Here is a 26426-nt window from a genome sequence, read left to right on the forward strand (position 1 = left end):
TTTTCAAATGACACTAAAAATTGATTTCCTTTTCTTTTCTTTTTCTTTGGTTAAGAAATGCATAGAAACCACATTATTATTAAGCCAATGTTACCACAAACAATAAATTCCCTTTCTTCCTTTCGTCCCTTTCAAGAAGTATTAAAGAAAGTAGAAAAAATAAAAATAAAAATAAAAACCAGCACAATACGCATGCTATAAACAAAAGCAATATCTTAATAATCCATTTCCTCAACTAAATAAGAAGTGACAAAATTACTACATATGTATATATTTAATACACTACATATATATATATATATATATATTTTTTTTTTTTCTAAAAGTGACAAAACAATGAAAACAAAAGAGCTATTTTGTTTCTTAAATCTATTCAGCCTTACCACCCTTTCTAGTAATCAAAGCCTTTCTGTCCTTATCCAAGTGTAACTTGGTAATGACAACCTTAGAAGCATTAATGTTAATTGGAATAGAAGCACCATTGGATTTTTCCTTGGTCAATTTGTCAACTTGAATGGCATATTTCAATCTGTAAACAGAAGAAACTTTACCTTCTTGGCCTTTCTTAGAACCACGGACAACTAAAACTTCATCATCCTTTCTGATTGGTAATGATCTAACGCCAAATTGTTCTCTCAACTCTTTAGACAAAGAGGCAGACATGATGGAACGACGTTCAGATGATGGAGCATTAAAGTAAGCCTTTCTAGCCTTTCTTCTGTCACTGGAAACATCTGTATAAACATATTTCAATAATTACAATTTCACTCCAAATAAAATAAAAAAAAAACATAATCAGATCGCAAAGTAACAGTTTATCTTAAATAAGTTTAACTTAATACCCACTATGATTTTGTTAACAATGTACATTTTGAAGCAAAAAAAATTTTTTTTTTAAAAAGTTAGTAAAAATGTTTTTTTGGATGGATTAATATTCAAAAAAGATATATATTCCAGATTAGAAAAATCATCAGACGGAGTACAAAAATAATATCTTGCCAGCAAAAAAGTTGCTACTAAAATCGAAAACCTCAAATATGAGACAAAAAACAAATAAGCATATAACAAAGATCGAATATGTCATTTGCTACAATATAGTAGGGCAAAAATATTGTTATGATATAGCCTGTTTGATTTTATGCCAACATAATAAAATAAATTGTAATAGATAAACTACCCTGTTTTTGTATATTGCTGTCAGTTTTTGATGATATATAACACAATATATTGAATCAGCAACAACAGTGACATGTAAAACCTGTTGTAATAAAAAAAAGTTACACGTCATCATCCACTGTTCATCGGTATTATCCCAGCATTAACACTATAACAACGTTACTTATCATTTCCCCTCCGTTTTAAAAATGGTGTCTATATCAAAATTTAGTTTTATTATCATAAAATTTCTATACATTGCTTAGAAGTATCACAATTCCTCCAATCCTTCTGTTAAATCAATAACACTTTAATCATTTTTTGAACTTATTTTATTTATTTATTTTCTGTTTTATAAACATACCTAAGGATTGTTTAGCCATTTTGTATCTAGTTTGTTTAGTGGTGGAATTTCTTCTTTTTTCCCCTTCAAAAAATCTAGAAAAAAAAACTTATTGATAATTAGAAATCAATACCAATATACAAATATCTAGTTTATAATGAAGCTGCAAACTATTCAACGATAGTCAAAATTTTAAAAAAAAAAAAAAAAAATTGCTTCTAGATTGCTAAGAAAAGATAAATATAAAAAAAAAAAAAAAAAAAAAATAAAAAAAAAAAAAATCTGTAGTAAAAATTATTAGGAAAATGTTAACAGAAATTTAATTTCATTTAGGCAGAAAATTTTCAATGAAAAGAAAAAGAAAAAGGGAAAAAAGTATTAATTTAAACAGATTAAGTTACAGGGGAAAATCCCGCATATGAAAAAACTGCATGTGAGGGGAAAAAAAAAAATCTTTGAATAGAAAGACTAAGATAATAACCTATCGTATCTGCCAAAAGTTGGGAGAAAAGTAAAAATATTTATATATTACTGGTTATATAACAAATTATAGTTTGTGACTGTTTTATACTCATACTAAGCAATATATATACCATTTTTATTATTATTCATATTTTTATTTTGGTAAAATATTTGAATTGCTTATTAAATGTAAATAAAAACTGCTTTATAAAAAGAAAATTATTCATCTTTACTTTTTTATAAAAGATGTACAGATGTTAATTATATACTATGTCACAAATATTTTAATGTTTTTGTTTTAATTAGCACGTTGCTGTTACATTAATAATATAATTTGTAGGAAAAAAAAAAAAAAATTACTCCTGTCTCCACGTATTTAGCCCCTCCCGGGATTCGAACCCGGATCACATCCACCGGAAGAACGCATGCTAACCATTGCACTAAAAGGGCGTGTGTGGAGAGTGTTGTAAGGTGAAGTGGGCTAAAGATGTTACTTGGTTAGACTCGTTCTAAATCGATCTTTTCTCGTTATTATATTTCTTCTATATATAATATCTAATTACATAAGTCTAAACTAACTTATACAAACAAGGACAATATATCTACGAAACCCAAAACTCTTTAGTGAGATGTTGGCTTTATATACTCCTGTTTTCGGTTGTCGACACGACAACTTTTACAACAATTATGACAGCGCATAGCCTTAGCTTTTCGATGCGTTGTTCTCAACTTCGGTACTGCGGTGTTATAGTAGTATTTGCTTTGCTGGCATAATCACTACTAAGCGTAACATCCACGTACAAGTCTCTTTACGGATAAATCATAATAACATAGTATCTCACTATTTACGGTTATTAACACGTGATTTATCTTGTTATAAGGTTTACCTTATAACATCTTCCCCCCTCTCGTCAGATACGGACTGCTTATACAACTGTTCAAAATTATTTATCAGAGAGCGGCGTCTCAGCAGTGGAAGCGACTTAAACATTTTTAACGGAACAGCGGCAGTCAGACGAGGGTCTACGTGGGCAAATTTACAATAGACTATACCTTCAGACGGTGCAAAACCTATTACACTAGAGATATTTTCGAGCCTATTCCTTAACTCAGTTTCAGAACGAGGTAGTTCCTTTACATACCTTTCTGAGTCGAACTGATATTTCTTTATCCATCTTACGTTGATCACTCTATGCTTTTTGGAAGTCTTCGGTAAGTCGACCTCATATGCATTTTCATTTATTACCTTAACAATCTTAAACGGGCCTAAGAATATCGGTTGTAATTTAATGTAACGGCCTCCAGTGAAATAAGCGTCTCTATGTACCAGAACATAGTCACCTACAGCGAACTTCTCTTCCCTTCTCCCAGGATTAACGGCAACTTCCATGTTGACCTGGTTTTCTTTGAGGAAATCTTTTGTACGGAGCGTGATAGCTCTAAGCGACTGGATCAAATCTACAGCCGAGAAGTTCCTTGCGGCTGTTAACGAGGTACTATCTAATAACGGTTCATTTGGTACATAGCCCAAATCCACTAAAAACGGGGCGGCTTTGACGGCAGAGTGATATGTAGAATTATATACAAATTCTACTTGGGGTAACAATACATCCCAACGGCCCTGCTCTAGCCCGGCATATGATCGTAACAGTTGTGTCAATGTTTTAATAGTTCTTTCACTCTGTCCATCGGACTCAGGGTGATTCGAAGAACTCATACACAGTTTAATACCTAGTCGTTCTGTAAGTTCTCTGTATGCGTTACCAGTAAATCTAACATCTCTATCACTAACGATCCTCTTCGGGAAACCGTGATAACAAAATACAAATTGAAATAACAAATTAATAGTGTATTCTTGAGATAACTCTTTATTACATGCAACAAAGTGAGCACGTTTACTGAAACGGTCCACTACAACCAGTATCATGTCTTTACCACTTACTGTCGGTGGTAAACCGGACACAAAATCAATGGATATATCTGTCCATCTTCCTTCAGGGACCTCTAACGGTTTCAGTAAACCATATTGTCTATTACGGTGAAACTTAAACACTTGACAATTCGGGCAACTTGCGACATACTTTTGAACTTCATGATCTTGACGTGGCCAATAATACGATTCGGTGACTTTCTGCAACGTGACATTATAACCAAAATGTCCACCAAATAGACCATGATCATGGTAGGTATTCAACACCAACTGTACCTTACTACGAGGGACTATGTATCTATCTTTCCAATACAACAAATCCTCCTCTAGACGGATCATTTTTCGAAACGCATTTGACAATCTATAGCGTTTAATGATCTTATTAAAATAACTTGTATCCGCTTTGCTAACTCGTATCTTCCCAAGATACTCATCTGGATTCAGAGATACTAACAGAGCAGCACAATACGGATCTTCCTCATAATCATTCTTCCATTCACACGGATCAATGGATACGAGCTCATCAATAACATTGATTTCATACGGAGCTCTTGATATTGCATCAGCAACGACATTGTCATGACCTTTAACATACTGTAATTCGAAATCATATTCGGACAATGTATCTAACCAACGGGCAATTCTTGTGCCTGGTTCTTTTGTTGTTTTCAACGACAGTAAACTTATATGATCGGTTCTCAACACGAATCGTTTACCATGCAACAAGTACTTAAAATGTTCTAGTGCCGAAATAATTCCTAATAATTCTAGTTCTCCGGCGGGGTATCTCTGTTGAGCACCTTGTAGAGATTTAGAGAAATAGGATACGGTACCAACTGGGTTCTTATTTTCGTCCAGTTCTTCTAACACAGCACCAACACCATATTTACAAGCATCTGTAGTTAATCTGTAACTAGCTGTAACGTCAAATGGTATCAACACGGGCTGTTCCTGTAACGCTCTTTTTAATGACTTCAGTGCTTTATCTTGTGTTACTCCCCACGTTGCTTCTCCGGAAATAAACGTATTAATCGGGCGTGCAATAATGGAGCAACCTTTTATAAATCTTCTGTAATAATTTACCATGCCTAAAAAACGTTGTGCTTCCTTAACGGACCTTGGGGTCGGAAACGCACAAATGGCATCAGTTTTACCTTGTAATGGTTCAATCTTACCAGCACTAATTTGGTACCCTAGAAACTCAACGGACGATTGAAGGAAATGACACTTCTTCAATTTAGCTATTAAGCCTTCAGACTTCAGGCGATCTAGAACAACGTCTAGATGATTTAGATGTTCTTCTTTTGACTTTGAGAACACTAGAATGTCATCTAAATAGACACCAACAAATACTAGATCACGGAACAACTCAGCCATATAACGTGCAAATGTGCTCGGAGCGTTCACCAGACCGAATGGCATCACTTTATATTCATATTTTGCAGTGGGTGTCACAAACGCGGTCTTATATTGGTCTTCGGATCTAACCGGTATTTGATGATAACCTGAGTGCAAGTCTAACGTCGAGAATATGGTAGCTTTACCAATTCTACTCAACAAGCTATCTATACGGGGTAACGGGAATGGATCTTTGACGGTGATCGCATTCAACTTTCTGTAATCAACACACATCCTGTAGCTATTATCTTTCTTCTTAACCAATACAATTGGCGAGCTACACGGGGATTTTGACGGTGTGATGAAGTTCTTTTCTAACAAGTCATTAATCAAGTCGTTAACAATACTTTCATTTTTCGGTGTCAACCTATACGGACTTATTCGAGGAAGTCTACCATCAGGCGCCAGAACAATCTCATGTTCAACCTTCCTATCCTGTATTTTCGAGGGACACAATTCATTGGATACAGTACTCTTGTACTTCAATCTCAAGGATTTCGGCAACAGTTCAAACGTGTTACAATCCTTTTTCGGAGATTCACTAACGGAAATAACAAATATTTCATCTTCTTCTTTAAAATACCTAGACGGATTATCTACGTAATCAATAGGTAATATACTGTCATACGGAACCAATACATTTTCGGGTTCGACAGTTTCTCCCAGGTGTAGTAACTTCGGGTAAGACCTTAAAACAGGGTCACCAATAATAATCTTCTGCGAGACGGCAGCAGTAACGTAAGCATCAAACTTATACTTTATATTTTCAATCGACATAACAATACTAGTCGCAACACTTGATGTGGCTGTTTCAGCGGAGACAGCGCCATAAAAAGTGAACGGCGGAGCTGAATACGTTTCTAATTTCAACTCTGAGACCACTGAACGATTCACAAATGTAGTCGGTGAACCAGTGTCTAACAATACTAGCATTTCTTTATTATTTACTACACCCTTAACTTCTCTTTTACAACCAACCAATGGTTTCTTTTCAATTAACGGATAAATTTCGAATTTCGGTAACTTTACAAATTCGCGTTTATCATCACTCACAGATACTTCTGGACACTTTTTTTTCTTTTTTTCTGTTTTTTCCTCTTTTTTCTCTTTTTTCTCATTTTTCTCTTTTTTTCTATTTTTATGTTTTTTATACTTATATTCACTATAACTATTCATACTCTCAGTAGTTCTTCTGGGAACATTCCTTGGAGCTATGTCCGCCTTTCTTGCATCTAAAGCACAAACCCAACCTAAGACAATCTGATCTAGACATGGTTTTACGTGCCATCGGCCTAAATCTATTATTGTTAGCGTTATTCGGGGTATAGTTATATTGACGAGATCTCCGGCTATCACTTATAGCGTCGAGTTCCATGGCGTCTGGGTCCATTATCCGGGAACTATTGAGATCAGGAAACGGTTCCTTATACGACTTCATGTTGATCATCACATGCTTCCAAGCCGTCTCCATCGCTTCCTGCAACGAGTCGGGTTTGACCACTCGTACATATTGTACGACATTCGGTGGTAAACCATATAAGTACTGATCGATTTTGGCATTTTCGGACCAATACGCATCAGGTAGCAAATCCACCAATCGAAAGTAACGGTCGCTATACTCTTCAATTGGTACCTGGCGGGTCATGCGTAACTCTCGAATCTTCTGTACGAGGTAGAACGAGTCAGCTGCGCCTTGAAAATGGTTCTTGAAATCCACTACAAAGTTGTCATAGGTAAGGCCTTCAAAGCCATTATTCGTACCATACGAGACAAACCAACGTGCAGCAGGTCCTGTCAAGGAACGTCCAAGCGTTGCGATCTTCGTAGCTTCATTTTCAATGTTCCTAGTGGCAATCTGGATGTGAACTGTAGCTAGAAAATCTGATATTTCATAGATATCTTTCCTTCCATCGAAAGAACGTGGTGTATTCAACTTGATATCGTTATCTAAATTATCTAAATACATAGCGGCGCTACCAGATGTTGTAAGGTGAAGTGGGCTAAAGATGTTACTTGGTTAGACTCGTTCTAAATCGATCTTTTCTCGTTATTATATTTCTTCTATATATAATATCTAATTACATAAGTCTAAACTAACTTATACAAACAAGGACAATATATCTACGAAACCCAAAACTCTTTAGTGAGATGTTGGCTTTATATACTCCTGTTTTCGGTTGTCGACACGACAACTTTTACAACAATTATGACAGCGCATAGCCTTAGCTTTTCGATGCGTTGTTCTCAACTTCGGTACTGCGGTGTTATAGTAGTATTTGCTTTGCTGGCATAATCACTACTAAGCGTAACATCCACGTACAAGTCTCTTTACGGATAAATCATAATAACATAGTATCTCACTATTTACGGTTATTAACACGTGATTTATCTTGTTATAAGGTTTACCTTATAACAGAGAGTCTCAGGTAGTGTTCTTTCCTAGAACTTATATTTATACTCAATTGATATATTGTAAGAATGCGGAATTAATGAAATAAGGGGGGCCATGTTATGTTTTTGTGCGATGTTTCTTATACCTCGGGGATATCTAATTATTAAAAATAATCTTTTTTAATTGGTTAGTTTAATATTAATAATTTGTTCATTCATTTAAATTGTAGAATTCTTTTTTTTTCTTTTTTCCTTTTTTTTCCTTTTTTTTTTTTTTCCGCTAATATATTCATAATATATCTCGATTTATTACTATGCTTCCGAACATTGAACATACTAACTTATTTCCACAATCCAAATATCCCATCTCATCTTATGTAAAAGTTCTTATTAGGGACATTTACTCAATGTTTTCTTATATCCACAGTAACCACCTATAAACCTAAATTTCTTAAAAAATTAAAAAAAAAAAAAAAAAAAAAAAAAAAAAAATTAAGATAAAAGAATCATTCCACCAGGTTGAAACAAAAATATGTTGCAGAAAAAATTAATTGTACCACTACAGGTCAAAATATTACCAGCAATTAGCAGGAGATCACATCAATCATCTTTTCAAAGTATCGTACACAAAATTTCCATACAAAATAAACAGCAGAATCATGGAATATCATTCAAAACCACCAATGTACTTACAACCAAATGTAATTTTGTTACTTGCACTTCACGTTCGTACTCCACATTTACATCACACGGAAATGACACCACAACTGCTAGTAAAAAACCAAAAAAATCAATATGGAAACAAATTAAAAAATTCACTACATTCACTGCCTCTAGTGCCTTGGTAATAGGTGCCCTCTCTTTAGCCACAATAGTTTTATATTTAATCATTAGCGAATTATTTTTACCCTCTGGTGACACCCAAATTTTTAATCGCGCAGTCAATTTGATTGAAGCTGACGAAGTGTCCAGAAAATTACTACAGTGTAATGATCATATAGGGGAAGATAAAAGGGAAAACAGAGAGCGTCTAAAGGCTTACGGAGAAACTATTTCTGATAATAGATGGGCTAGAAATAGACCTGTTCAATCTACAAGAACTGTTGGCCAAGATGGCAAAGAACTTTTTTTTTTAAGGTTTCACGTTGAATCTAATAAAAAGATAGGTACTGTGACTTTGGAGGCTAAAGAATCCAATGAACATTATCAGCCAGACTTTGTGTTTCTGTGCTTGGATGTTCCTGGTGAAAAAAGACATTATTTGATTAGACCAATTCCCCAATTTGTACCAAAACCTAAAGGTACTGGATTTTTGGGATTGTCATGGGGCCCAAAGAAATAAATATAAAATTATAACATATATATAATTTTTTTTGTAACTTTCAAAAACGTATATATAAATGATATATGTTTTTTTTTCTTTTTTTTTTTTTTCTCTCTTAGAAATATATTGTTAACGTCAATATTAATATAATATAACCTATATTTTTAGAGAATAATTTATTAGTCTCACTTTTTTGAACAGAACCTTTGGCGGTAGTCTTTTCATTTGTTTTGTCCGTAGACTGTTTATATTTCCCATCTGAATTTTTTTTATCTTTGGTAATTTTAGTTAACTCAGAGTTACCCGTTTTGCTCAATTTTAATACTTCACTACAACTGTTTTGGCTGCCAAATTTAGGATTAAATTTAACTGCTTTGTGCCTTAAGGGACATGAGTTTGTTCCAGCATTTTTTAAAAAGTACAATTTACTGATAACAAAAGATAATTGTTCATCTATACTACAGTCAGCTAAGGTTCCATAGATATGTGTTTCTGTATCTGAATTATCAAGTACCACGCTTTGTGCGTCATTATTTTTCAATTCAGAACAATTAACAAGCCCGCATGTATAGTTAAATAGTTTTTGATATTCTTCTGGTGACTCCAAATTTTCTACAAAGCATGGCATGTCTGATGTTAAACAGGAACATTTAGAAGCATTTGGTATTGGCGGTAACCTTTCACTTGCTTTCCATAAAGTGTTTGTTTTGGGACACTGCCATTTTTTGGGATTTTTTTTGCCTTTATAACTATCTTTTGTGACACCATTTGGTTTGGCTTTTCCAAACTCATTTTTCAAAAACTTGAAATCTTCCAATTCTTCAATCTCTTGGTTCTCATTAACTTTTACGACACCATAGCCATTTTCTTCCTCAAAATACATATAGGCTATGCCACCAGACCAAGTTTTTGTCATTAGCGGTCCAAACAATGTCTCCACTTCAGTAAAGGGCCTTGGCCTAACAGTATTACATCCAAACTCTGAAAAAAAAATTGGAACGGGAAATTCATAAAATTCCTTGGTTCTATCTCTGAATCCGCTGCTTGAATAGGACGAATAACCACACCACTCATACATATTAATTGCATAAAAATCAACAGCTTCAGACAGTTGTTCTCCACAAACAAAGTACCGAGCTAAATTGTCTCTAGTTTCCGGATCATCATTCGTGGCATATCCGACAGGAATATTTCTATGGTTGCTATTTTTAATGTAGTCCTTAATGTCTCTGATAGATGCCTTAACGAAGGATGAAGCAAAAGTATTTGTCCTGTCAGTCGTCACTTCGTTGCCAGCAAAATATCCCAATAAATTGGAATATTTACTCATTGCATCAACCACGTCTTTGTATCTCTGAAAGGTCCTTGTATTCCAAGTTGGATTTTCTCTAACAATGGAATTGTCTGGTTCTGATAGATCAAGTAAAACATATATACCGCTTCTAGCATAAGCTTCCATGCAGATATCGTGATTCTTTGTTGGATCAACAGAGTAGACTCTGATACTATTTACACCAAGTTTTTTTAAATAAGGTAAATCACGCAAACAGAGAGCCGGCGAAGCCAAAGGATCGATATATTTAACCTCATTTGCTACTGTTGTGTGTCCATTATTGCTTTCCTTTAATATTTTTTTTTGTTTTTCGAGTTCTTTTAGTTCAGGAATTGTTCTGCTAGGCTGATATGCTATTCCTTTTAAAAAAAATTGTTCTCCAGTTTCAGTATTGAAAAATTTGCTACCTACAATCTCAATAACAGGTAAAACATGATGATCAATATTATTACTTTTGTTCTCGTTCTGTGTTGTAATGGTTTGTCTAGATTCGGCTAATATTTGTGTATTGTCAACACTTATAGAAACTACCAATCTAGCCGTGTTAAAGATGATAAAGTATGATATAATTTGGAGCAGTAACATATTGAATGCTATTTCCTTCCTCCTTTCTTTTCTATTTTTTTCTTTTTCTTTTTCTTTTTTTTTAATGATTACTAAATAGTAAGATGTTCCTTTGCTGATAGTTTATATAAAAAAAATAAAATCTTATATTAATAAATAAAAGTTTTTGTACCTCGTGTTTTATTTTTTTTTTCAATTTGTGTTAGAAACACTGACATTTACACAAAGAGAAAAATCTTAGTGGTGTCTCCCGCGACTATTTTTTTTTTTTTTTTAATTCAAAATTATCGCACCTGTCACAAATTTGAAAAACAGGATACACAAAGCAACCAGCAATTAAATAATAGTAACAATAAAGAGTCTTTTTAATTTATTATTCAGGAAATAATGTAAAACAAAGTATACACATATATATATATTATATAGTTTTATAGCATATTATAAAAATAAGTAAAATAAAAAATAAATAAATAAAAAAATAAAAAAAGACAAAATAACCAATATGATAAATAAATAGTAAATAAAAAAGATAATATTATCAAACACAACTGAAAAAAAAAAAAAAAAAAAAAAATAAGCTAATCACGTTTTTTTTTTTCAGCTTTCAAATCAAACGATAAAAAAAAAACCAATTAACATTCAGTTAAATAGTAAATAAAATACATGAAAGCCTTTATCATCGTGACAGATAGAAACAATAAAGGGAAATAAAAACAAAATGAAATTTTCTTTCGGAGCAAAGTAAAAATTTAGAGCAAACATAATTTTAACGTTTAGAATTCAACTTTATTTTTTTTTTCCTTTCTTTTCTTTACTTTTCATTTCCCCTAATTACTGTATTTTATTCTATCTTTTCTATATGGTAAATTATCTATGGAGTCTTGGTTGAATATGATTTCAATTGTGGAGTAGAGGTAAACCAGTGACCCTTATAAGTAGACATATGTTTACCAGTATCGTTATTGTTTTGATGCCTTGGTTGAACAAAATTCTTAAGAGCACCAGTTAAAGATCCAGCAATAGGATCGGGAACGCCTGCAGAAGCAGCAGCAGGGCCAATAATACAAGCGCAGAAACCTGCTAAAACAAATCCATATAAAGTAGCATACTTCTTAACCATACGCTTACGTAAACGTGCCTGTTTTAAAGAGTAAATGGGTGGGCGGATTTGACGAGATGGCTTCAACCAAAACAACATCATAGAATGGAACTTATCCATATATGGAATCAAAACAAATGGTAATTGACAGAACAACAAAACATGACCCAAAATAAAATCTGCAGCAAATTCTGATAATTCAATAACTTTGGCGGTCCATTCTCTAGAAGGTTGAGTCCAAGCCATATAACCTAAACCTTGACCATACCACTTACCGGTCCAGAAAGCAGTATTGGCGTGATCGTTCTTAAATTCACGAGTCAACAACAAACTTGACATGCAGACAAAAACCAATCTTTGACAATAAATACAGGTAATAACACCAATCAACATCCTAGCAAAATGGAAACCTTCCAAAACCCACATGACTATAAAAGAAGCCAAATGAGCAAGAACAGCCACACCATGAGCAAAACCAGCCATCACAGAACCAGTCTTCTTACAACACATACCGAACAATGGTCCTGAACAACATGACATGCCCATACAAACAAATAAAACACCCATGTCAATAGCAATTGGACCCAAAGTGCAAATAATAATACGTAAGACAGAATTAACATAATCAGTGTCCTTAACACCCGTTTGTGCATTGATAAAAGTAAATGCAATAAAGCAACCAGCAGCATAAATAGCACATGGGATCAGCTCAGAAATAAACAAGTTAAAACGACGAGCTCTAGATGAATCACCAATACCTTTTTCTGACTCGTCACCTAGAAGCTTACGTTTGAAACCAGTGATCCTAGATCTTGACATTCTGACATAACCAATCCATGAATTTCTGTGGTACTTGTTATTACCTCTACTTAGCCATCTAATATAATCTCTGTAGTCCAAAAAGTAATCTTCTTTGGCAAATTGATGTGGATTAAAGATAAATGGTGAAAACATCAAGGAAGACAGAGATGCCCAAAACCACAACAAAGCTGGTTGCCAATGAGCAACAGAGCCAAACAAAATCATCAACAAAGATCTTGCACCTAAATAAATGGCAGAATTAGCAAATCTTGAATAAAGAATGGAAAATGGAATACGAGAAGTAGCAAAACCACGACCAGTGGAAATATAACGAGCCCCACCATAGGTCATATCACTCAACAAGGCGTTAGAATAAACTTGACCAGCAAAGACTTCAAACATTGGAGACAAAGACAAAACATGACGCCAAAATCTAACAGTAGCCTTCCAAACACCACGCTCGATCAATTCTTGCACCACAATGGGAACAAAGGCAATGAAGAAAACAATGAAAATGGACAAAGTATAACGTCTGATCCAATCAATAGCTGGCGACAAATTGTAACATCCAATTGGATACAAGATATCAGTAATAGGCTTGTTCTTGTCATAGTCACAGATAATGGCCTCATGAGCCAAAGAGTTCAAGTTGATCAAAGTTAACATAAACAATTGCAACGACAATTGAATAAACAGATTATTCAAATGAAAACCGGGATGCGCATAATAAAAAGACATGAAACGATCAATTGGCAACTGAGTACCCAAATAATAATACTCACGTGATAACATTTGCTCACCCATACCAGCACCAATCTTGGTTGTGAAATTCAAAATTGTACCAAAACCTAAATCTCTACCCTTACCACATTGGTAATATTCACAATGTTTAATTCTACCACCTCTCAACAAAGCATTCATACCCGCATAAATATCTTCGTTCAAATGCAAACCCTTTTGTGCCTTGGAAATACCACTTCTAGTAGTCATATAGGTGGCGTTGATAAAATCCGGATGACCATAATGCAATTTACCACCAATCTGAGACAACGTACGAGCAAACAAGGTACCAAACGTTTGTTCCTTACCAGCTGCAATATCACCCAAAACACCAGAGTTTTCAGAGAAAATATACTCTCTAGCACCCACAATTGCCACTGGATGATTGGTATTTTGTTCTTCATACTTCAAATCTGGAGCATATGGATTAACCTGTTCAACGTTCAATTCTTCAAATTCGGCCAAAACAGATCTAATCTTCAAACATTCTTCCAAGTAGTTATCTTGGTTAGCATCAATCAATTGCATATATTCACCTCTGTAGAAAATTAAAGCGTGGTTCTGATTATCGGATTTACCATCACCCAAAATTGGGTTACCAGACAATTGGACTCTAAACTTAGGACGTCTACGACCGTTTGGCAAAATCTCGGAATGGCCATCAATCAAAGCAGAATAAATTCTTGGCTCATCACCCTCATTCAATGGTGGTTCTTCATCCAAGTAAGCAATTTGTAAATCAGGATAAGCTCTCAACAAAAACTCAGCATTTTCCATTTCATATGGCTTGAACTTGGTCAATCTTTGCATGGAAACCACAAATTTGAATTTTCTTCTGGCCATCTTTTCTAATTCCCTTTCTAGACCCTCAGCATTGCCACCAAACATTTGAACAATTTCAGGATTCTCGACACGGTACAATAACTTAATAGCTCTTGCATAATTCATAAAACCAGAAATGGTACGGTACAAAGTTTGTGATCTCAAAGAAGCCCAAATACGAGTACGTAAAGTATATTCAGGAGCAGCAGATTTGAAACCAATACAGTAAAATGGCAAGTCATCGATTTGTGCCTTCAATTCATCACTTTTTTCACCATCCTCATTTTCACCACCCTCATAAGCAGCAGTTTCTTCAGCTAAAATCTTAGTATCTTTGACAAAACATTCCCATTCAACAGGGTGCAATTGTTTCAAATATTCTAGTAAAGTAACTCTTGAAAATTGATCATCTTCACGAATAATTTCCCTCAAAGACAATAAAATTTTTTCTGAATAATGTGGAGTCAAGACAGTAAAGGTTGGCATGTTATCAACTGGTAACGGTTCTGGCATTGGTGTGGCTAAGGATTGAGCAAAAAAGGTAATACGACGTTCAGCCTCAGAATCTTTGGGGAAAAATTCAGTGTCAAAGTTGTTATCATCCTGAGAAACAAAAAAAGTAGGTGCTCTCAAAGTTCTTTTCCCCTCAATTTCTGATGGAACTTGATGGTACAACAATTTTTGGACATGGTCAATAGCTAACAAATGTTCTCTGTACATAGAAATAACAATGGCATTCCAGATTTGAGAAATCAAAACCTTGGGCTTGTATTTAATTTCCATATCGTTGGTGGCCAAAATTTTGGAGTAAATTCTCTTTGGCAATCTAGAAAAGATATTCCTCCATGGTGTCAAAATAGAAATACCCATGTAAAACGATTTACCAACAGAAAAAACAGTGTTACAGATAACGTACCACATATAGGTATCTAAGAAAAACAAAATCATATCAGTAGCAATCATCAACCCTAAAGTAATTTTACTCTGGTTCTTACACAAAACATCACCCCACCAGTATTCACCATAACATCTCATAGTCATGTTGGCTAATGTTCTGATTGGATCCTTCAAAGATAAGGTCAAAAAATAGTAGGATTCAGAAAATTTGGCAGCAAAAACAGTGGTCCACAACAAGTATGACATCCACATGTCAAGACCTTTTAATGGAGCAAAAGAAGCGGTAAATGTTTGAGAGGCAACATAACGTCTAGAAGATTTGCTCATGTAGGACGTGAATAACCCTCCCAAAGGCATGACTGAAAAGAACACAATGGTGACAATTGCAACGAAAAAGAAAACAACGGCAATAGCATATGCTAACCGAGAATAAACATTCATGGGATCGTACGCAAAAACAAAAATGATAGGACCCAAATTAATACCAAAAATTATACAAAGAAACCAAAAACGACGAGACAAGTGCTGAGCACCTGCCCACTTTCTAGGAACAAAACACCATTCACAAATGGTGGCACAGATCTGTACAAAAGAAGCAAAAGAACCAGCCAAAGCACAGGAAGCCCATCTATATTCTGGTGTTGGGGAATTATTGACCAATTGTTGATAGTTGTGTGTGTATAAAGTAGGGGCATTGTAAGCGGTATACATCCAATAAACCGAAGCATGTAAAATCCAAATACGATTAAAGTTAGTCACCAAATGGAACCACGTACGGGTCTCCTTATAAGTCTTAAAAAAAACGTCGTCCCAGGAAACATCACCTAATCTTAAATAACGTTCCTCAGCTGGCAAATCGGTTAATTTAGTGCCATCTTCAAAAACAATCTTAGTCAACCCTTCTGGATACCAGAACAATTGGTTGACATCATCATAACCGATAACCTCGTTATGTTCTCTTTCACGCTTAACATAACGACCATCAACAATTTCGTAAACTTGTGCCCTCAAAAATCTATAAATTGGAGTGATAACCCTATTCAAATAATCACCTTCTGGCATAGGCTGAGTATTCTGTTGGCACATTGGAGAATCTAAGTAATCGCAGGCACATTTATAAATGAAGCATAAACATTCAGAAGTAAATCTAACTTGGTTGGCTTCACCCCAACACAACAAATACAATGCAATTTGACGAACCTTTTCTAGTGGCGATAAAATGTTCATCTTAGCCTTCCATCTGTAATCAGCAGCTTCTAAAGAATTATCGCCCTCTAACTGAGTTAAAATGGCTTCACTGTTTGCCACCGGATCTTCTCCGGCATTGGCTGTAGCTTCCTCAACCGCCTTCTTCTTCTTTTTTTTCAATTTTCTGGCTTTTCTGCTTAATTTACCTAGGTTCATATTTCTAAAACCAACTTGATCGTCCATATCTAATTGTGCGGCAAAATACCATTTCTTGTAGTTTGCGGTATCGCCACCAATATAATCAGCATGCAACGATAGTAAAGCTTGGTCAGGAGACATTCTACTAGCACGGGAGTCTAGTAATGTCATAAAATGATCAAACATATTTCTCATTGAATCCCTTTGAAAACCAAACCTATTGGCCAAATCAATGAAAACATCTTCGATCTGTTCAATAGTGACAGGAGATTGGGAATCGGCCGTCCAGGCAGGATATGGGTCATTTGGCAAAGCCATCGCAATAGCGGCCGGATCAAAACCTTCTCCATACATGGGTGTCGAAGAACCAGAAGATCTATTAGGATCACCATAACTCATTTGCGTATATTGGTCCGCACCCCCTGGTGTGCCAGGAGGACCATAACTGAAATCAGAAAAGTTTTCATCTTGAACACCTGGTGGTGGTTGGTCATAATAACCGCCACCATTATTAGAATAGTCTTGATCTGAGTACATACCTTGGTTAACATTATTGTTGTACTGATCATAGCTGTTATTGTATTGATCATAAGCCTGTTGTGGGTTCCCATATTGGTCATATTGTTCATATCCTTGTTGTGGTATTGGATTCCCATATTGGTCGTATTGTTCATAAACTGCTTGTTGCTGGTCATATGGAATACCTCCATCTTGAGGCTGTTGTTGTCCTTGATCAAAATAAGTATTTTGTTGATCGTTATGGGACATTCTTGGTAAGCTTCTCTTTTCCACGCCTATTAATGTTTCTTCTTTGAATTCAGGGTTTTATTCTTAAAGTTAAAATATATTCTCTAGAAAAAAAGAACAAAAGAAAATATAAAATAGGACTTCGAAATTAGAAGAATATACTACTAGAACACACTAAAATGTTTTGTGAGACCTTCCAGTAGAAAGTAGGTTTGTTTTTTTTTTTTTTTTTTTTTTGTTTTTTTTTTTTTTGTTATTTATTAAAACAAATGTTAGGAAATATTATATTCTTGGTGTTTCTTCTTTCTTTTTTTTTCCTTTTGGGTTACTCGAAGCTCTATATGCCTAAATAGGAATGGTTAATTAAAGCAAAAGGAGTTAGTTCTATGAAGAGAAGGAGAAAGAAAGTTAAAGTAAAGTTAGAATTCAATTTTTAAAAAAAGAAATATTAATAAAAGGAAAACGAGAGAGAAAAAATTTTTTTTTTTTTTTTTTTTTTTCCTTTGCCTTTAGTAGTAAAACAGTGCTAGCTTTAATGAAGTGATAACTTTTAGTAAAAATAATAAGGATAAGAGTTAAAAGAGCGAAGAGAAGAAATATATATATATTTTATTATACTGGGAAATAAGTTTATTTGTATTTTTATTTAGAAACAAGAAAGCATACAAACTGCGAAAAGTTTATTTTGGTAAATCAGGAAAAAAAAATTAGACCTTTTTTTTTTTTAATTTCTTTTTTCTCCCTTTCTTAGAAAAATATACACGAAAAAAAAAAAAATAATAACAAGTTAAAAGCATTTTATTTTCTTTTTCCTTTTTTTAACTTTTCGTTTCTTTTTTTTTTCCTTTATAGAAAAAAACAGATCAAAGAAAAAGTAAATGAAATCGATCCGTATTTTGGGTAACAAAAATCAAATTTTACCTTGCAAATAGTATATCGTTTTTAGTTAACCAAAACCTATCTGGAAAAAAGTTCAACTAAGCTAGTTGAAAATATGAAAGTTTTTTTTTTTTTTTTTCCCCTGTTTGATAAATATTTCTTCCAAATATTTGTTACTATTTTTTGATTTTTCTTATTATTATAGTTAAACATACCAATAACTTGCACATGTTTTTTTCTTTTTTCACTTTTCTTTTTTTTTTCTTTTTCTTTGTAAATCTCAAAAACTATTTTATGTTTAGTGGTTTGTATTAAATTAGTTAATTAAAATCCATATCCGATATATTATTGGTATAATCGTCTTACTCTGTAACATTTAACACGTAACTTTAAAATTGTAAAAAATAATGTGGATTTTACTTTTAGTGTTTTTCTTTTTTTTTTTGTTTTTTTTTTACTATGGAAATCATTTGGGGTGTTGTTTATCCCTTTTTTATTATTATTATTATTATTATTTATCTTGTCTCCAATAGTTTTGTTTTGCTGAGTTTTAAAATTATTTTAACAAATTTTAAACTTCCGTGGCTGTATCAATAATTAGCCAAGTAAAAAAGATAAAGCAACAGAATATCTCGTACAAATTTATTAATAGATCTTATTAGTTTAAATTTTTTTTTTTTTTTTTTTTGTGGCTTTGCAAAAAGCTTGGAATTTAAAAAAATGTTATATAATATATATTTTTTTTTTTTCAATTACTTGGTTCTGCGTGTTTTCTTATACTGATTATAACGGATCTAAAAAATATTAGAATACTTCTATATTTAGAAACATAAAACTTTTATTATCATTTATCTCTATTAGGAAAAGATATTAACAAACAATGTTACAAGATTGTTAAATTAACGTTCTCAGTAAATTGTCTCGAGAAAATCCAAGTTATTAGAAACGCCATCACACATAATAATAACAGATTTGGAAATAGTTGTATATATTTAAAAATCTAGAACTTTTAATTTTAATTTTAATTTTCATTTTCATTTTGCCATACAAGGTCTAAAAATTTCTTGTAAACAAAGGGACAGGGAATTATTAATAATAAATTAATAAGAATTAAAATATTTGTATTAAAGCGGTAAAGTGTTATTATCGTGAAAAAAAAAAAAAAAAATGCGTTATGGCTGTCAATACCAAAAACTAACGATAGCTTTGGTGTTACAAATTTTACCTTAATACTAATAACATAAAATCCCTCCCAACAAATTGATTTTTTAGCTATTTATTTTTATATTCTTTTTAAATAAATCAAAGTTGCTATCCATTAGGAACCCCAAGATGGGAAAACAACCTTTTTATTTAATAAATAAATGTATTGTCTTAATGCTACGTACAAAAAAAAAAAAAAAAAAAAAAAAAAAAAAGAAAAAAGAAAAAGAAAAAAGAAAAAGGAAAAAAAAAAAACTTACAGGCGCACACACACACGCACACACACACGCACACACACACACACACACACACACACACGTAAAACCTTAATGTTAATCTCGCACTGTATATGTAACTGGATCTATTAGCAGAAAGAAATTCCCCTCGTATTTATCTTATTTATTCCAACGGTGTTTCAAATTTTGGATCTCTTCATTTTGTTCCTTCATTATATTTGTTAAACGATCATTTTCCGATCTTAAAATATGTATTTGCTGCATTAAATTGTTAATAGTTTGATTCAAATCTATCATATTATTTTTTAGATCCGTTACAACCTTGGTTTCGTTAGGACTACTACTATTATTACTTCCGGCGCTACTCACACTATATCCTCTTACTTTAGTTGTAAAAGTAGTGTTAGTACTACTAGTACTAAGACTAGTATTCATAGCACCACTACGAGCCTCACCTATATCTGCTAAGTCGTCTTCATCATCATGGACCAAATCTAAAGTGATACACTTTCTCAATAACCAATCTAATTCGTCAACGGATTGTTCGTTTTTAGAATACTTCCTAACCGCCCTAGTATACAAAATATTAAATCTATCTCTACATTGTCTATTATTCCTAGAAACCTTATAATTCTTATTCAACATCTTGCTAATATAAGTCCATTTTCTTTTCCCCTTTTTGGTAATCTTCTTAGTTTTTGTCCTACCCGTTTTTTGGTCCTCTTTTATTTCAATGGTATCCGCATTGTTTTCACTTTCTGTTATACAATCCAACACAGTTTTAATTAGTGATAGATCTTCAGATCTTTTCCACAAATTCTTTGAATTGTTAGTTAATGGAAGCGAATCATTGCGACTAGTACTTATGGATATATGTTTCATTAACCCATTTATAGATTTATTTTCGTTAATATTATTGCTGTCACCACTGTTATTATTATTAGTAGTAGTATTAGTGTTGGTATTATTAGTATTAGTATTGACATTATCAGTAGTATTATCGGTAGAACTAGTATTGGTAATAGTTTTATCTTTATTATCTGCATTAGTAGTTTTATCATTAGTAATAGTAGTATTGACATTGTTATTATTCAAAAAATTACTGGTAGCACTGATATCAGAAGACTTTGAACTAAGTGTAGAAACATTTTGAAGGGGACTAGAACTAATGTTGTTAGTTAACAAACTAGATATCTGATTTGTGTGATAATGCTTTTGCTGTTGTTGTTGTTGCTGTTGTTGTTGCTGCTGTTGTTGACATATGCCTGGATTACTATTGTTTCCGGTATTCATAGAAGTAGAAGATGGTGGTAGTGGTCTATAAAGTAGACTATGATTATTATTATTATTATTATTATTATTATTTATAGTATTATGGTAAGTAGAAAGGTCCGTTGTCTTACCAGTAGTACTGGAAGTAGGATTCCCGTTTAACGTCCCTGCAAGGATAGATGACTGTTGCTGTGGCGGCAGCAGGTTGGCATTATTATTACTTGAATGCATAGGAAATATGTTAATCCTACCAGTGGTAGCATCTGCATAAGTAGTCTTTTTTATGGATGAAACGTCTTCTGGTTCTTGTTTTTGTGTTTTATAAAACTGAGAATTTCTATAGTCAATCAGGCTATGAAAATTTGAAAGATTTTTTTTATCATTTAATGATGTATTCGTTTGAAAGGCATCAATGCCGCTATTAGTAGTATTATTCATACTAATTGGAATGTATTGGTCTGCTCCTGGGGGTGCAAATGCCGGCTTAGTTCTTAAATCAATAAAATTTTGATCAAATGAGTGGATTGATGGTTGAGGTAAGTGGAACATATGTTGCTGTTGTTGTTGTTGTTGCTGTTGTTGCTGTTGTTGCTGTTGTTGCTGTTGTTGCTGTTGTTGCTGTTGTTGTGGAATATATGGCAGATAAGTATTTGTGTTGTTAACCCCCGATTGTTGAGGTAAGAATTGATACTGCACTTGTCGTTGCAGCGGAATTGGTTGGTATCTTTGATTAGTTATCTGTATTTTATTGTTATTTTCTATCGTTTCTGTATAATACAATTTATTTTGTTGTTTTTGAATAAATTCATTGTTGGCCATGCTATTTTTTTTGCACTTTAATGCTTCTATTGATTTGAATTAAATTTTGTTAATGTTTATACCAGTTACAGTTTTTCGCACAATTTTCCTTAGAAAACAAGACATAAGCGAAGCTTTTGTATCTGTGACAGATAAACAAAAGAAAAAAGAATAAAGAAAAGAAAAAGAGAGAAAAAGACGATAAAAAAAGAGAAGCAAATGAAAGGGAAAAAAAAAAAAAAAAAAAAAAAAAGAAAAAGAAAAGGAAAAAAGAAAAGGAAAATTAAAAGCTGGAAAGATGTGAAAGAATTAAATAAAAACAGAAAAAAAAAAAAAAAAAAAAAAAAAAATAGTATTAACATAAAATTAAAATACAAGGTTGTCTTCTTATATATTTTTAATAAGCGGTGATTGATATAAACATTATTATTGTTGTTGTTTTAGAAAAAAAAAATAAATAAATAAATAAATAAAAAAAAAAAAAAAAAAAAACAATAATCGTAGCATAGTACTTCATTCTAGGCTTAATAATATATATATAATTTATTTTTTTTTTACCTCTTTTTTTTTATTGTCGTTCTTCTGCATTCTTATGTACTATTTTATTCGTCATTTTATTTTTTTAATCAATAAATATATTTACAGTGTTACTTTAATTTTAAAAAAAAATATATATATATTAATTTTAGTTAAGTTAAAAGACATACAAATATTACAAAGTATATAGAAATGAAAGATATGATACAAATTTAATTAGCTTGTAAAATAAAACTAGTAGTAATACTAGTGCTAATAATAATTATAATGACCTTGATAACAATAAATAACAGCAAATAGTAACGATCATAAACGCTAAAAAAACAATACACTACTATATTTTACAACCATAATTTATGAAAAGAGAGCTACTGCGAAATATAGCAAAAATAGTGTAAATATTTTCTAAATATTGCGTGTTATAATAACGTTACAATTTTTTTAGTATGTAACTTTTCTTTTATTTGTTTACCAAAATACCAGTGCAGAAAAACTTTAGGCAAAACGAACAAAAAAAAAAAAGTTTTCTTTCTAATATTTTGATATCCCGCTACTCCCTATCCCTTCTGCCTATTCTCTCTTTCCGTCTTTCCCTCCTCCCCCTCCCCCTCCCCCTTCCCCTTATATCAGCCTTTTTTTTTTTTTTTTTTTTTTTTTTCGGCTTTTCATAATTACTATTATTATTAATTTTTCTTTTTTTTCCATCTGCTTTAGTAATCCCTTCGCCGGTTTTTTTCCATTTTCCACGTTAAAATTTTTTATACAGCAGTCCACAAAATATCTGTTTAAAATTTTTTTTTTTCCGCATGGGGAAAACATTTTGAATATTATGTTTATATTTTATTATATACAATTAGGTGTAGAAAGGACTAGGATTTGATTGAAAAGTAAGAAGAGATGGAAAACATAAAGCAAACAAAAAAAAAAAAATTATTGCTGTTAAATTTTTTTTTTTTTTTACTGAAATCTTCAAGAAGTTGTAATTTGTGCTTAATCTATTTCATAACTAATCCAATTTATATAGACTGTCCATGTAGAAAACTCTCTTTATTGCATCTGGTAATTTTATGCACCCTGTTAATCATATTTATCTGTTGCATTGGTTTCTCGATCAACCTACCACAATTTCTGCGCTCGAAACCTCATAGCTTTATTAACACACAGTTTCGATAAATTAATTTTGAACCGGAAAAATAAATGGAATACAGTGCTTAAAAGAACATGCATTAATACTAGCTAAAGCAAAGACTTTTTCGTGGAGTGGTCATTCTCTGGGGAATCCGATTAACAAAATCGGATTACCAACTGAGAGGAGCAGCGGACAAGAAAAAACATGAAATAGATTACCAATATCATATCCCGTAATGGAACAAAAAGCCCATTTCTTAACCTATGATTGGGAGTAAGATGGCTTGAGGTTAGTCTAGTTTAATTAAAAAACAGCAACAACAACAACAACAACAACAACAACAACAACAACAACAAGATCTTTAAAACAAATTGAGAGAAGCCCACAAATTACATAAGTTTATTTTAATAGTATACACAGATCTCAAAATAATTCTTAGTTTTCCAAAAAAATTACCAGAGAGAAGATGCAACAGTGATTATATTGTAATTTAACTTTTTTCAAGAAATAATTAAGTTAGACCTAAAACAGTTATGAAAAATTTATTTTATAAAGTTTTATTTAGAAAATATATCCTAATATTGGTTTTATGTCTTTTTTTTTTTTTTACTAAGGAACTGAATTAACAAATGCAAAGAAAACTTTCTCGCCATATATTTGCCATTGCAATGCACTTAATGTTAAAAATAATGATGACTTATAATATCAATAATCAATAAAAAACCTTTGACAAAAGCAATCACAGTTATTTATGAGGTTTATATATATATATATATATATATATATATATATATATGTGTGTGTTATATAGTCTTCAAGGCCAAAAAATAAATGTCCAATTTTGACCATTGTTATTTCGTTAAAAGGAGTTAAAATAATTATTTAGTGCATAAGTAAAATCTGGAAAATATCTATAATTTCCTTGTAACTTAGTTCTAAGATCAATAGTTTAACAGTTATAATAATTTTTAAAATTTACAAGGCCACAAGCTTTTACAACTACTTTTTTTTCGTCAAAAAAAAAAAAAAAATAAAGATGAAGATAAAAAATAATGTAATTTTTAAATAAAATTTAGGGACCTCTTCTATAAAAATGTTCATAAAGTAAGTCTTTTGGTCCTTGTTGCGTACCGAAGTTAGCATTATTGCCATTTAATTTGATATTTTGATTTACGTTGGAAATATTTCCATTGTTATTCGGTGATGACAAAAAAGAAGTGGGGTACATATTATTATTATTACTCGTGATATTATTATTATTATTATTATTATTATTGACAGCAGTATTATGCAGATTCACATCATTTGAGTTAACTGGACAAGCAAGTACGCCATAACTTTTAATATTATTATATTGTCCCTGATTATGATTGATATTGTTTAGTATATTCATGTTAACATTTGCAGCTTTGTAACCTGGAGTGAAAGGAGGATAGCATATATAACCTCTATATAAATTTTTATCATACTGTTCAGGTTGTGCTAGAAAATTTTCTTTAAAGTTCATATTATTAATATAATTATTGTATTTATTATAGTTAACATTATTAATAACGTCAGCAGCCTTAGTGTAGGTAAGCTTATTGTTATTGTTGCAATTATCACCATAATAATTACCAGTACTATTATTCCTAGTGTTACTACTACTAGTACTACTACTATTACTAATGCTATTACTATTACTACTATTATTATTAGTATTATCATCATTATCTTCTTCCCCATCGTCCTCATCATCATCATTGGCACTATCATTATCATTATCATTATCATTATTATTATCATTATTATTATTATTATTATTATCATTATTATTATCATTATTATTATTGTTAGTTGGATAATCAACACCAAGAATTTGACGATTATTAGTTATTAACATGCTAATTGTTTTTTGTTGATCGTTGACTAATTCTTTTAACTCATTTACTATTCCATTCAAATGTTTAATTTCGGTTTTCAATGAAGAAATCTTCTTTTCAAAAAAATTCTTTTGCTGGACAACTGAATCCAAAGATTCCAATGGAATAGCCCCATCACAACCAACATCACCATTATCCGGTAGCTGACAATTTGCCTTATTTATAATTATGTTATCGTCCTGCCCGTCCTGGACATGTTCATGTTTTAACAAAAAAATGTTGTTATCTGAATTCATTCGAAAATATGTATGCAACGAAAGACATACCTCATCCAGTACATCCTTTGGTTTTATATTATTATGAATATTTTTAATACTTTTAGTAAATAATAATTTAAATCGTTCTCTACATTGTCTTGTATTTCTATTAATATTATGGTTGCTAATTAACAAATCAGCGATGTAATCCCAAAATGATTTTCTGTGTTTATTATATTTTGGATTATTTAACAAATCTTTATTTTCTATAACCAACTTCAATAATATCAAATCTTGGTTTAATTTCCAAACAAGTCTTTTCCGCGGTGACTTTTTTGTTTTAATCAATTTCGATATAGGTTTAGCAACATAATTATTTTTAAGCCCAATAATAGGGCTGTCTGTGGTAATAGGAGTTGCATAATTACCATTATAAGCGGTAGTATCCGAGTTGATAGTAGCCATATTTTGAGGTGTGGTTTTAAAAAAAAAACCATTATTGTAAGCAGATGTGGCTAAAGGCCGTATAAGATAATTATTCCTGTTAAATTGCTGTTGATAACTCATATTAATAGCATTGATATTGTCATCAGCGCTCTCATTTGCTATTACATTACCACTAAAATAAACATTGGGCTCAGTTTTGAATGTTGTATTTTTAATCCCTAGCTGACTTGATACTGCTCCATAACCATTACCGTTAGGTGTATCAATCCGAAATGATCCAGCTGAAGACATTATATCTGCTTTTGTTTATTACTGATGTTATAGTTTCTCCCTAATAACTTTCCGTATGATCTCTATATATTAATGAGATTAGT

The 26426-nt window shown here is 32.1% G+C and overlaps 7 protein-coding genes and 1 non-coding gene across 8 annotated transcripts; 1 reads left to right on the forward strand and 7 right to left on the reverse strand.

The window, feature by feature from the left end:
• Positions 1–369: 369 nt before the first annotated feature.
• SCDLUD_000656 (60S ribosomal protein uL24) lies at positions 370–1538 on the reverse strand (the record flags this gene model as incomplete). The annotated part of the gene is made up of 2 exons (XM_046078352.1): positions 370–734; positions 1520–1538. 2 exons carry the CDS (start codon positions 1536–1538, stop codon positions 370–372), a joined length of 384 nt encoding a protein of 127 aa, XP_045936974.1.
• Positions 1539–2338: 800 nt separating this feature from the next.
• SCDLUD_000657 lies at positions 2339–2410 on the reverse strand. Its single transcript has one exon. It is a non-coding gene; the product is annotated as a tRNA-Arg (tRNA).
• A 433-nt stretch (positions 2411–2843) lies between these two features.
• On the reverse strand, positions 2844–7254 carry SCDLUD_000658 (uncharacterized protein; the record flags this gene model as incomplete). The annotated part of the gene is made up of 2 exons (XM_046081491.1): positions 2844–6580; positions 6690–7254. 2 exons carry the CDS (start codon positions 7252–7254, stop codon positions 2844–2846), a joined length of 4302 nt encoding a protein of 1433 aa, XP_045936975.1.
• A 957-nt stretch (positions 7255–8211) lies between these two features.
• TIM21 (Tim21p) lies at positions 8212–9021 on the forward strand (the record flags this gene model as incomplete). The annotated part of the gene is made up of 1 exon (XM_046078351.1): positions 8212–9021. The coding sequence occupies one exon, from the start codon at positions 8212–8214 to the stop codon at positions 9019–9021; it is 810 nt and encodes a 269-aa protein (XP_045936976.1).
• A 97-nt stretch (positions 9022–9118) lies between these two features.
• Positions 9119–10921, reverse strand: GAS2 (1,3-beta-glucanosyltransferase; the record flags this gene model as incomplete). Its single annotated transcript, XM_046078350.1, has 1 exon — positions 9119–10921. The coding sequence occupies one exon, from the start codon at positions 10919–10921 to the stop codon at positions 9119–9121; it is 1803 nt and encodes a 600-aa protein (XP_045936977.1).
• An 850-nt stretch (positions 10922–11771) lies between these two features.
• On the reverse strand, positions 11772–17453 carry SCDLUD_000661 (1,3-beta-glucan synthase; the record flags this gene model as incomplete). Its single annotated transcript, XM_046078349.1, has 1 exon — positions 11772–17453. The coding sequence occupies one exon, from the start codon at positions 17451–17453 to the stop codon at positions 11772–11774; it is 5682 nt and encodes a 1893-aa protein (XP_045936978.1).
• A 2456-nt stretch (positions 17454–19909) lies between these two features.
• Positions 19910–21841, reverse strand: SCDLUD_000662 (uncharacterized protein; the record flags this gene model as incomplete). Its single annotated transcript, XM_046076970.1, has 1 exon — positions 19910–21841. One exon carries the CDS (start codon positions 21839–21841, stop codon positions 19910–19912), a length of 1932 nt encoding a protein of 643 aa, XP_045936979.1.
• A 2717-nt stretch (positions 21842–24558) lies between these two features.
• SCDLUD_000663 (uncharacterized protein) lies at positions 24559–26343 on the reverse strand (the record flags this gene model as incomplete). The annotated part of the gene is made up of 1 exon (XM_046076969.1): positions 24559–26343. One exon carries the CDS (start codon positions 26341–26343, stop codon positions 24559–24561), a length of 1785 nt encoding a protein of 594 aa, XP_045936980.1.
• Between the last annotated feature and the right edge of the window lie 83 nt (positions 26344–26426).

The sequence above is a fragment of the Saccharomycodes ludwigii genome, chromosome I, assembly GCF_020623625.1.
Source record: "Saccharomycodes ludwigii strain NBRC 1722 chromosome I, whole genome shotgun sequence".
Taxonomy (NCBI): Eukaryota; Fungi; Ascomycota; class Saccharomycetes; order Saccharomycodales; family Saccharomycodaceae; genus Saccharomycodes; species Saccharomycodes ludwigii.